The sequence below is a fragment of the Capricornis sumatraensis genome, chromosome X (genome assembly GCF_032405125.1).
Source record: "Capricornis sumatraensis isolate serow.1 chromosome X, serow.2, whole genome shotgun sequence".
NCBI lineage: Eukaryota > Metazoa > Chordata > Mammalia > Artiodactyla > Bovidae > Capricornis > Capricornis sumatraensis.
The window spans coordinates 79,199,973-79,212,072 of record NC_091092.1 but is presented as its reverse complement, the minus strand read 5'-3'; the positions used below and the strand labels follow the sequence as shown (position 1 = coordinate 79,212,072).

At 56.6% G+C, this 12,100-nt stretch overlaps 1 protein-coding gene across 5 annotated transcripts in view; it reads left to right on the top strand.

Moving 5' to 3' along the window:
- The first annotated feature begins 276 nt into the window (after window positions 1-276).
- DLG3 (discs large MAGUK scaffold protein 3) overlaps window positions 277-12,100 on the top strand; it is a 52,457-nt gene continuing 40,633 nt past the window's right edge. For 2 of the 5 annotated variants that reach the window (XM_068962215.1, XM_068962214.1), the window contains exons 1-10: window positions 277-633; window positions 3,604-3,657; window positions 3,927-3,977; window positions 4,627-4,751; window positions 4,954-5,123; window positions 5,419-5,555; window positions 5,898-6,042; window positions 6,641-6,800; window positions 8,386-8,542; window positions 8,955-9,057. In XM_068962215.1, coding sequence (XP_068818316.1) covers window positions 277-633; window positions 3,604-3,657; window positions 3,927-3,977; window positions 4,627-4,751; window positions 4,954-5,123; window positions 5,419-5,555; window positions 5,898-6,042; window positions 6,641-6,800; window positions 8,386-8,542; window positions 8,955-9,057 — 1,459 coding nt within the window. Of the gene's footprint in view, window positions 634-3,603; window positions 3,658-3,926; window positions 3,978-4,626; window positions 4,752-4,953; window positions 5,124-5,418; window positions 5,556-5,897; window positions 6,043-6,640; window positions 6,801-7,373; window positions 7,508-8,385; window positions 8,543-8,954; window positions 9,058-12,100 lie in introns of those variants that run through there. The other 3 variants (XM_068962218.1, XM_068962216.1, XM_068962219.1) reach the window with 3 other exon arrangements.

The following is a 12,100-nucleotide window of genomic DNA, read 5'->3' as shown; positions in this document are numbered from 1 at the left end:
GCTTCTTCTTTGCCGCTGGGCCTCGGCCCAGGAGCCACAACGGGCGACACGGAGCCGCCAGTGCTGGAGGGGGAGCCGTGGGTGCGGGGCAGCGTGGGGGCAGAGGCCCCGGGACGCCCGCCCGGCCCCAGGCCCCGCTCCGCCCGGGCACCCCAACGGGTGCCCCCCCCTTCCTGGTCCGAGCAGTGTGAGTGTGCCCGGGAGCCCGGCGGTGGCGGCGGCGGCGGCGTGGAAACCGGCGTGGGCTGGGGGGTCCGAGCCGCGGGGAGCAGTGCCATGCACAAGCACCAGCACTGCTGTAAGTGCCCCGAATGCTACGAGGTGACCCGCCTCGCCGCCCTGCGGCGCCTCGAGCCTCCCAGCTACGGGGACTGGCAAGTACCCGACCCCTACGGGCCAGGTGGGGGCAATGGAGCCAGTGCCGGTTATGGGGGCTACAGCTCGCAGACCCTGCCCTCGCAGGCGGGGGCCACCCCCACCCCCCGCACCAAGGCCAAGCTCATCCCCACCGGCCGGGATGTGGGACCAGTGCCCCCTAAGCCAGTCCCGGGCAAGAGCACCCCCAAACTCAACGGCAGCGGCCCCAGCTGGTGGCCAGAGTGCACCTGTACAGGCCGGGATTGGTATGAGCAGGTATGGACGGGGGGGCAGGGGGGGCGGAGGGGGGGCAACCCAGGGGAGCTGGGGAGTGGGGGGCCTAGAGGTCTGGAGTGCAGCAGGGGTTCCTGGGGCTCCAAGCCAGCAGACCCTGAGCCCCAGCACTGCAGCTGGCTCAAGAGAGATGGTTGGAAATGTGTGCTTCTCTGTGTGTGTCTGTTTGGGGGTCTCCATTTGGAGGGGATTGGGAGGAGCTGTGTGTCAGGAGGTGAAGGTATGGCGGAGGGGCACATTTTCCTGTGTGGGGGGATTGGGTTCTTCTCGGTATGGGGGTTGAGCAGTGTCTCTGTGTCTGACAGGGGGCGGGAGGTTCTGCGGGGGCTGTGTGTGGTGTGTGTCTCCACAGGAGGGGAGGAGGGGGCATGGTGCTCTGCGTAGCGGGGACATGTGTGTGTGTGTGTATGTATGTTGAGGTGTGTAGAGAAAGGCAGTGGAGCGCCTGTGAATCTATGTTGAGGAGCCATGTGCCCAGCTCGCCAAGCTTCATCCCCTGATGCCATGAGTCCCTCTTCATCCCTTTGTGTGTGAATGTGCACATGGACATGTGGGGATGTCTCTCTGAATGTGGAGGTGTCTCTGTAGACGAAGCTGCAGGTTTGGCTGTGTTTGCCCATATGTGTGTGTGGCCACATGTCTATGTGTGTGAGCATGTGGCTGCAAGTGTGTGCATGTGTGTGCCTCTATGTGTGTGTGTGCATGTGCAGTGTCCCTGGTGAGAGGCGCTTGACAGGCAAGGAAGGGAGGGGGAGGAGGCAAGAGACACGTCCCAAGCAAGGCTGAGAGGCTGCTGAGAAGGATGGACTCTTTGTCCAAGCAGCTCTGAAGTGTGTGTGTGCTGAGGGGGGAGCTGAAGCAATCTTCCTCGCTCCAGAACAGGCATGGTGCCTGGAACCAGGCAAGGGGCAGCTGCTTTGGTTCAGGGACTGGCCCCGGTGGGGCATGTCCCCCTGGGGTACCCCTAGATGTGGGAAAACTTAGCCCCCCAGCCCTGACTTGGCACAGCCTGGGAACCCCTGGGTGCTGGGCACAACTCCGGCTTCTACCCCCAGCCTAAACTGCCAGCTTAGAAAATGGAAGGAGCATCTGTGGGAGAAGCAGCAAAATGGAGGCTGGGCCGGCAGAGCCAGGTCCCTGGCATGCATGGCGGAAGGCCTGTCTGGTTTTTCAGCTCTGCAGCCCCCAGGGTAGGGAGAAGGGAGGAGGAGGCTTTGCTGGGGAGGGCAGGTGCTGGCTGCCCCAAGCTGGTGACCGTTCTGGCCACCTCTGTCCCCCTCTGGGGATCGGATGTGCTCTCACTCAGAAGGAAGCATGGGGACTTCCTGGGGAAAGAAATCCTCAGTTCTGCCCTTCTGCCTGTTCACACCGACTGTTTCCTGTGTCCCTTGCTTTGGCCCCTTGCCCTCTCCAGTGGGTTCCCCTCTCTCCTTTCCCCCTCCACCCTGGGGCCCTACCCTTGTATACACTCTCTTGTGCTTGTCTGGCTCAACTGGGAGATAAATGCCAGTTCGAAGGATAGGTGGACCAGTTGGTCAAGGTTTCTTTGCCAGGACTGATCCCTGGATGGCTCCTGGCCCTGGGAATGGGTTCCTCGAGGGGGACAATGTGAGACTGGAGCGTGGAAGCCAGGAGCTGCTGGGTCTTGCTGGAGCTGGACTTGAAGCATGGCTCTCACATGTGGGCACACATGGTATACCAGATGCATAAAAGAGCTGCATGGAGATCCTTTTGCCTGTGTGTCTGTTGCATGGTATTTCAGGCAGCTGTGTTCTTTCGGGGCTCTTAAGAACCATCAGTTATTCCTCTTGGGATCAGGGACAAGAGTAAGGCTGCAGCAAGAATCTTCCCACCAGCTCCTAGAGCTGCAGGGCAAAAAGTCCTGGGGCCAGGCTCAGGAAAGGTAGAGGCATGATTAGCCAGTCCTTCCTCTGCTTTTCAAAGCCAGAGCTGTGGGGTGAAGGCAGAAGTGGGGAAGCAGAGCAGGGCATGCAAAGGAATCTTCACCCTGGGTCTGCAGCTTCCCTCTTCAGAGGAGGAGATCAGGGGTCAGGAAGGGGGCATCACAGCCAAAGATGGGGGGCAAGGCACCAGGTTCTCTGGGGAGAAAGGCAAGAGGGCTCTTCCATTCGTGTGGATGAGAATGAGAGCCAGGGAGCAGGTGCTACTTGTCTGTCCAGAATCACATTTTCACTTGACAGTGGCCACAAGTTTGTCCTGCGTGGGAGGCTACTTCTGTGGGTAGGTCAGACCAACTCTGTGTTTCCATCCTCTTTCCTTGCTTCTCCTCCCATGACTACTGCATGGCGAAGGCCATGGACTCTGCTGCCAGTTAGTCCATGGGTCACCAGCTTCTTCCTAATGGGGAACCTTGTCCATTCTGCTCCTGTTCCACCCTTGGCTTTGCCCTGACTCCTGACCAGATTCCTTTCTGCTGAGAAACACAAAGGGTTCGGGATCAAAAGCCCCTGGATAGAAAATGGATTAAGACTTTGACTCCTTCTGCCCATTGGAGGAATTGGGTTCTTGGGGACACAGAAGGAGAGGCAGAATGAAGATTCATGAGGTATTCTGAGGGGGCAGATTTTCTTTTGCCCATGAGCTTTAATGGGCAAGGCGATTGACTGGCCAGAACATCAATGGCCTTGGCAAGCTTGCTTTACTCAAAAGAGCACCTGGAGATCCAGGTTCTAGCCCTTGTTCTGCCACTAACTCCCAGTATGCCCTTAGGCACAACCTGTGTCCTCTTTGGTCCTCAGTGTCACTGTCTGTCACATGGGATAGGTTGAACAAGAAGGTGACTGCTGTCTTTCCAACTCCGACATGGTGGGAGTCTGTGATCCCCAAGTCAGGGAGACCTGTTGTTCAGAGAGGAGCAGGTTCCCATCCAGGCACAGATACTGTGTGTGGCATGGTTTGCCCACCATGTTCCATTTCTGCCACCCCCCTCAGGCCAGCCCTGCACCCCTCCTAGTGCACCCTGAGGCCCTGGAGCCCAGCCTCTTGGTGAGTGCACCACTGACTGGCTCAGTCCCAGACAATTGGTCTGGGCTAAGTGAGAAGCTGGATTTGGCCTGTGTGGCTGGAAGCAAGGGGAGGGGAGCCTCCTCAGGGTCAGCCTGCCCCATCTGTGGCCAAGAGGTGTCCCAGGGTCAATTTGGGCTTCCCTACTCTGCAGGGAGTAGGGGGACAAGCAGGTTGACCAGCAGGAAGATGGTTGGGGTGCGGAGGGTTAGGCAGGAGGCACTTAGGGTCCTGCCTGTGTCTTTCCCCAGGTGAATGGCAGCGATGGCATGTTCAAGTATGAGGAGATAGTCCTTGAGCGGGTGAGTCTGGCAGTGGGGCAGGATGAAATGGGAGGGGAGGGTTAGAACCAGGTGGGGGGGTTCCTGAACCTAGGTCTCAAGACTCATGGGGACCTGCATTGAGAGGATGGGGAAACGGCCCTCAGAGGCTGCATTACTACATCAATCAACCAACTGACTGTGTGTGCTAAGTTGCTTCAGTCGTGTCTGACTCTGTGCGACCCTATGAACTGTAGCCCACCCGGCTCCTCTGTCCACGGGATTCTCCAGGCAAGAATACTGGAGTGGGTTGCCATGCCCTTCTCCAGGGGATCTTCCCAACCGAGGGATCGAACCCAGATCTCTTATGTCTCCTGCATTGGCAGGCAGGTTCTTTACCACTAGCGCCACCTGGGAAGCCTAATCAACCGACTAACAAATATTAATTGACCTTGTTTGCTGAGGCCTGGGGAATTGGGGAGGGAATGGCTCTGCTGAGGCCTCCATGCCAGAATGGTCAGCAGAGGGTGGGAATCTGCCAGATTTGTGACGAATGTGCCCCAGCCTGCCATGGCCCCTTCTGAGGCCTGGAGAAGCTGCTCTGGGGAGGGGCAGGGGTAGATGGGGCCCCAGAAACCCTCCCTTATGCCTTCTGTTTGAGCAGACCATGCCTCTCCACTTCCTTCTGCAGGGAAATTCTGGCCTGGGCTTCAGCATTGCAGGTGGCATCGACAACCCCCATGTCCCCGATGACCCTGGCATCTTTATTACCAAGATTATCCCTGGTGGAGCAGCTGCCATGGATGGGAGGCTGGGGTGAGGTGGTCTAGAAGCAGGGCCAGGGGTTGCAGGGACAGAATGGAGGTGAGAGGGAGGAGGGCTGCCTGACAGGACGACCCTTCCATTAGATCTGAGAGGGGGAGGGGAAGATGAGGGGAGGAGAGAGAAAGAGGAGGAGGTGGGAAGGAGGGTGGAAGGGCAGTGGCAGAGCGTCATGCCTCTTGGGCTTCCCCCGTAGGGTGAACGACTGTGTGCTGCGGGTGAATGAAGTGGACGTGTCAGAGGTGGTGCACAGCCGGGCTGTGGAAGCACTGAAGGAAGCTGGCCCTGTGGTGCGGTTGGTGGTACGGAGGCGACAGCCTCCACCAGAGACCATCATGGAGGTCAATCTGCTCAAAGGGCCCAAAGGTGCGGCCCTCTGGGTTCCCGTGCTCTGGCCAGAGGCCCCTGGTTGGCCCTATAGGAATTGGAAAGGAATCCCCTCACCCTCTGCCTACCTCCCCAGTTCAGCTCACAGTTTTCTTTCTTGACCTCACACTCACCCTTACTGACCACGGGATGACAGCCGAGTGTTTGGGATCCCTGGGGAAAGCTCCTATGGGGCTGGTGGCTTGGCTGAGCATGGGGGATCGGGGCTGGGCTTAACTGAGCACTCTAACTTTTCCTTGTGTCACTCTTCCATTCCTTGCTGGCTTCCTCCCAGGCCTCGGTTTCAGCATTGCTGGGGGGATTGGCAACCAGCACATCCCAGGAGACAACAGCATCTACATCACCAAGATCATTGAGGGGGGTGCTGCTCAGAAGGATGGACGCCTACAGATTGGGGATCGGCTGCTGGCGGTGAGACAGCCTTCCCAGGGATGCCCAAATGGCGGGGTGGGGAGGTGGAGCTTTAGCAGCCTCTCCCTCCCCCTGAACCTCACTCCGGGACTAGGCATTATGGGGAATTTCAAGAGCATCATCTGAGGTGTGTGTCCCCAGATAGCAAGCTCCTAGTCCTCTTCATGGCTGGAACTCCCTCACCTGCCCACCACTACCCCCTGCTTCTCTGCTCCCCACAGCACTGTACTTGGGCCTCTGTCAGACAGCACCATTGAATTTCACTGAAAGAGTACCGCCCCAGGATTCCCTGGGGAGGCCCTCCCTACTTCTTCCCATTGCTAGCCCTAAGACCTCTTCCAGGTGAACAACACCAATCTGCAGGATGTGAGGCATGAGGAAGCTGTGGCCTCACTGAAGAACACATCTGATATGGTCTATCTGAAGGTGGCCAAGCCAGGCAGCCTCCACCTCAACGACATGTACGCACCCCCCGACTATGCCAGCAGTACGTACCCGTCTGTCCTGTCCCTGGCCCAAAGCCCTACCCCCTGGTTTCTGGAGGGGAAGAAGTTAATACTCCTTGTTAAGAGAGGGGGGGGCAGAAAATAAGACTAGTGCTGGGGAGAGCTGAGTGCAAATCCCAGCTGTGTCCCTTCTTCCTGGATGCCCTTGGAAAAGTCCCTTTCACCTGTCTTTAGTTTCCTCTCTGGCAAAAAGGAGCTAGTGATATATGTGCTGCCCTCCTCTTAGGAGTGCTGCAAGGATCAAATGAGATCATGGACGAGAAAGCCCTTGGAAAACTGTATTAGGCTATAGAGATGTGAGGGGTTATTATTAGTCACACCTCTAGTCATGCTTTTCTTTGTAGACTGCCTTGACTTTAGCTCTTTCTAAGACTCACAGGAGTGAGCTCAGGATTCAGAAAGGGACTGTGGAGGAGGAACCCTGGGGGGTGGAGTAGGGAAGAGAGGCCTGAGGAATCAGCATCCCTTGGTCTGTTTTTTTTTGCACCTGAGGGAGTGGGGGCAGTCCGTGGTGGAGGGTGGAGGAGGCTACCACTGGGGAGTGGTCTCGGAACTTCTCTCTCCCTTTCTCCATTCCAGCTTTTACTGCCTTGGCTGACAATCACATAAGCCATAACTCCAGCCTGGGTTATCTCGGGGCTGTGGAGAGCAAGGTCAGCTACCCTGCTCCTCCTCAGGTTCCCCCCACCCGCTACTCTCCTATCCCCAGGCACATGCTGGCTGAAGAGGACTTCACCAGGTAACACCCTCACCCCGCCCCTCTTCATCCTATCTAGGGGTGGGGAGGAGAGGAATCCTTTCTCATTGGTCATGGGCCTTCTTGTAGTATGGCAAAGAAGAGGATAAAGCCCTCCTCGCTTCTGTCTTCAGGGTCTGAGGTCCCCTCTCAAGCCCTTGGGACTGTATGGAGGGACAGAGGTGGCTGCAGGAACAAGTTCTACCATCAGGGGGAGTGCCAAGTGTGTGGCCCCCTTTCGAAAGTGTGGAGAAAGGGTAGGATGGAGTGTTCAGGGGGCTGAGGGGGTGGAGGCTGCGGGGTTTCTTGTCCTGTAACGGTTGCAGTCCCCTCTGTTGCAACCATTCCACGTTAGAGAAGAGAGCAGTTCGGCTGCTGGGGCTGGCGGGCCAGGTGGCCTCGCAGGGATCTGCCCCGCCCCACTCTGGCGGTTGCCGCGGGAACTGGCCACCTTCGCGGAACTGGTCGGGCCGGCAGGGGTTCCGGGGGACAGGTTTCTGCGGGGTGGGGCCTGGGAGGCTGCCGTGGAGCCGGAAGGGTAGGCTGACGGAGCTGGGGGGGAAAGCTGGAGGAGCCATGGAGAGGACACGCAAGTTCTCAGGCTCCGGCTTGGCCCTGGGCTTGGGCTCAGCTTCGGCCTCGGCCTGGAGGAGGGCTTCACAGAGGTGGGCCTGGCCGCTCCGCTCCCTGCGGCCTGGAGGGGATACCAGGTAGGAGGAGAGGGGGGCATCCGGTCTCAGGGAGGGAGCCCTGCACTGAAGCTGGGAACAAGAGAGGGAGAGCCTCAGACCTGGGGCTCCTCTGATGAGAGATGCTTAAAGTGAAGAGTGAGCCGGGCAAGTGTGCCAGGTTTGGTTGTGTGACTACACAGGAGCTGCTGCTGCTCCCATCTGATGACACTGTGACCATTTACAGAGGGGTTCCTTAGACATGGTTAGTTGGTGTTTTCACGTGCTCGGCTCCTCTTTGGTTAGGCTCCTAAGCTCCTTTTGAGGACCTGGGATTTCTTTATCTCTGTCTCCCATATAACCCAGCAAGGGTACATAGTGGTAGCTGGTGACTAAATCTGTTGTTGGAGAAAGTAGGAGGGGTCATAGCTGGTGGGTGGATTTTTGAGACTGCGGAGGAGCATGTGTAAAGTAAGTAGGCGCAGTTTGTGGGTGGTGAGTTGCAGTCAACCCCAGGGCCATTCCACAGCCCCTAACTGATTCCCCTTCTTGTGGCCCAGGGTCCACCACACCAGTTGGTAGGATGGGAGAATCTGGGAAGGAAGAGGACCAGTGAGTGGGCTCTGCGATATGGTCGCTAGAGCCCAGGATAGGGGTTTGTTGACCTGAGAGAGTCAGGGACTGCCCACTGGGAAGTTCATTCCAAGCCCTCAGGAAGAAAGGAGGAAGAACAACTGAAACTTGGCACCTGGCAGCAAACAGCGGCCAAGCAGGTTTCAGGAGAGAAAGGGAGCAACAGAGTATCATACCTAGGGACCTGAGTCCTTCTACAGACATGTGGGCCTTGTTCCAGCCTGGCCCTCACAGGGATGACAGTTTATACCTACTTTGTCCTGACTCTTCCACTCTTTTCCCACCAGGGAGCCCCGCAAGATCATCCTGCACAAGGGCTCCACAGGCCTGGGCTTCAACATCGTTGGGGGTGAGGATGGAGAAGGCATTTTTGTCTCCTTCATCCTGGCAGGAGGCCCAGCTGACCTGAGTGGGGAGCTGCGCAGGGGAGACCGGATCTTATCGGTGAGGAAACAAAGGCAAGGTGGGAGGATGGGAACTGGGCCACTCTAAAAGGGAGGAGGGAAGACCTCACTTTCTCCAAGGAATGTTTCTTGAAGTGGGGCAAGGCTAAGAGCTGGAAAAAACATATTCTCTTTATAGATATCCTTAGTGAGGAACAGAGACCAGACTTGTACTTAATGAAGAAATGCATATCTCTTGGCTCTGAACCCTGGTTGACATTTGACCCCCACAAAGATAATTATTACACTAGAGGTGTAATCTTTAGGTTTCATCATAATAGGCAGGGATGGGCTACTGAGAAAGGCATCTGAGTAGGCTTAGGGATGGGTTACCCGTCTCCCTCTCCTAACTGCTACAACAGAGAACTCCTTTCTTCCTTTTGAGGTGGCTCACAACACCTCTCTTTGGACAGGTCAATGGTGTGAACCTGAGGAATGCAACTCATGAGCAGGCTGCAGCTGCTCTGAAACGGGCTGGCCAGTCAGTCACCATTGTGGCCCAGTACAGACCTGAAGGTAGGAGAAGGAAGGTGGAACAAGATGATTTGGGAAGATTAGACCTATTATTCATTGCTGGCTTTTGCCATCATAGGTAACAAAGCCACTTGACTAGTTCTCTTCTACCCTCACACAGTAACCCCTTCCTCTCCCCTTTTCTGGGTGGGTTGGAAGCATCTGTTAAGACTGTGCTCAGAGCCTTTTGATTAGGGCTGCAGTGCAGCTAAAGGCCAGTAGTGGGCAGCAGCCTACGGGAGGAAGCACAGAGACTGGGGCGACTGGAAAAAGGGGAGAGGGAAGTGGGGGCAGAGGCGAAGAACATAACTGTACCCTGGAACAGGAGAGTAACTCTTGGCTAGAAGGACCCAAGGGAGAAGAGTACCAACTTCTCAAGAGAGCTTGGACCAGCCTCTGTGACCCCTACTTCTCCCCTCATCAGGGTGACCGTGAAACACTCATACACCCGCTGAAAAGGTGATGCTAGGTTCTCCAGGTTGGGACTTGGAAGTGGACCTCCCCCTCCCGCTACGGGGGTTCTTTGTGTTCTCTGGGTGCGTGTCCCCCGGCCTGGGCGAATGGGCGGGGCCAGTTATGCAAATGAAGACGTTTGATTGGCTGGGGCCAGCCAAGGCCCAGGTGCCGAGGTGAGCTGCGGGATGGCGCGCCCGAGCCAGCCCGCCGGCGGGGTGGCCATTGGCCGGCCGAGCGCGGCCTCCAGCCTCACGCCCCGCCCCCTGACCCAGGCGGAGGGCGGCGGGCGCCCCTCCTCCCCCCCTCGCGCGCCTCAGGCGTCTCCTCCTCCTTTCTCTCCCCTCCCCCCTCCTCCTCTTCTTCCCCTCCTCCCGCGCGGGCCCCGCTTTGTGTCCGTGGTCTCCCGCGCGGGACGGAGGGGCCGGCGGGAGCTGGCGCTTTCTCAGCACTAGACCTGGACTCCGACCCGGCGCCAGGTGAGGTGGGGCGGACAGGGGTCAGGCCCCTTCACAGTCCCCCCTAGCCTCTCTACGGTTCTGTTCTCAGACTCTTTTCCCACACTGTGCCCCCAACTCTGCGCTCTCCCTGGAATCCCTGGGCCGCGTGTCCCCGGCTCCGCGCGGCGCGGGGCTTTGGAGCCCCTCCTGAGGGCCCCTCGCCGCCCCACGGAGCGCCTCGCGCGGCTGAGCGTTCGCGCCACCGAGCCCCTGCGGGTCTCTTAACCTCTTGGCCATCACCTCTCCCCACCCACGAACTCTGCCCTTTCTAGCCCGGGGCCTCTGTCCGCCTCCCAGTCTCCTCCTTGCCAGCTGCTGCGCCCCTAATTCCCGTCCTCTGAGGAATTTTCTCCGTCTTCCCCTCCCCCACACCCGTTACTACCCCCCACCCCCGACCTGGCGACCTCTGGGAACTCCGGAGGTGGGCTTTGTATTCTCGCCCCAACCCACGCCCGCTTTTGCTTGCCAGCGTTTTCCGACTGTCGCCGACTCCTTTCGTCCCCCCTCCCCCTTGTCGGGCCGGTCTTTGTCCCTTAGGGCTGCAGTGCCTGGGCTCCTGGGACACCTAGGCCCCGCTGGCCGGTCACTGAGATGGAGGCAGGGCCCTCCCCTGGGCAGGTGCTCTGTTCCTTGATGAGAATGGGGAGAGACTGGCAGCTCTGTTGCAAAGCCGTGGAAGGATGGAAAGTGCCTACCTTTGTCCTTTCCGCTGCCCCACCCCCACCCCTTGTTCAGCGCCTGCAGGCCAAGAGGAGAGGGGCCTGCCACCTTTTGCACTAGGCTCTTTTGATGGGGACAAGAGTAGGGAGGTGACTAACAGGAGAGCTTGTTGATCTGAGGTACTGGCAAAGAGGGATGCAAATGGACACCTTGAGTCATTTCTTTCCGTGTTGGGTGTCCAGCTTAATGACAAGAAACACACATTCGGGTTATTGTTTTTATGATGCCTGCGTGTGCTGTTTGCTTCTCCGTGTAAACTTCACCATCTGATTTTTATTAGCAACCAATATTTATCCATTTCATGCCCGCTGCTTAGGCAGCCTAGGTTCTGCAAAGAAAATGGTTTCTTGTGTGTCTGTGGGGGTGTGTGGGGGTGTGTGTGTGTGAGAGAGAGAAATGGATGTGTTTGGTTTTACTTACTGATACTGGACACAGGGAAACTACTGTGAATTTGGTGGTACTATGTTGGAAACTGGTAACTACATGTTTCTGTGAGTTTTGTTGGGAGAATATAGTTGGTTTCCATAAGGAGCCGCAAGTTGTCCAGGCTGAAGGGATTCCTGCAGTGTTCATTGCTCTCTGGGCATGTTTCTGAGCGTTTATGATGTTTGTCGAGGTGCTGTCTTACGTTAGATTTCTCTACCATTTGAGAAACAAAGCCCTTCTTCTCTTAGGATTTAGTTGAACCACTGTTGTTAAGGCTCTTGCACCCCAATCTCACTTCTTTTCTTGGTTTGGAAAACCCATCAGGGCCTCAACATGGAAATGCTTTTTTTTTCTCCCCCCCCAAAAAAAGGACGCTTAGAAACAGGCCCAGAGGGACTATCAAGCATTCTATGTTGGGCTCTGAATTCTCTTTGATAAAGTGATAGTTTTTAAGAATAAGGACTGCATGTTAATTATTTTATAATTATGTTAAATACTGTTCTTTGGAGGATTGCCTCACATAGGCATTTACAAAATGAGTAATCCAAATATATATTTGTTGGCTAAAATGGCAGAGACTTTCCATGTTGTTGGTCAAATAAGTGTTCATCATTTGTATTTTTCTTTGCAACGAATGTGGGCACTGGAAAAGATCACGTAGTCCAACCCCTCACTGTTCAGATCAGAACAGCGACAGGAGAGCAGGGACATGACTTGCCTAAGGTCATGAAGGGAACATTGCTGAGGGTCAGCGATCAGTATAATCCTAAAGTCCACCACTTGGGACAAATCGTGCTTGGGAATACCTAGAAACCTCAGACCTTTTTGGAGCAGAGAAAAGGAACAGGGAAACTAATAGAAGAGAGAGTAAGGGAAAGAAAAATGTATGTGTGGGGAAAGGTGCGAGTGATCACTGTGGTGGCCCCGGAGGCACTATTGCTCAACCA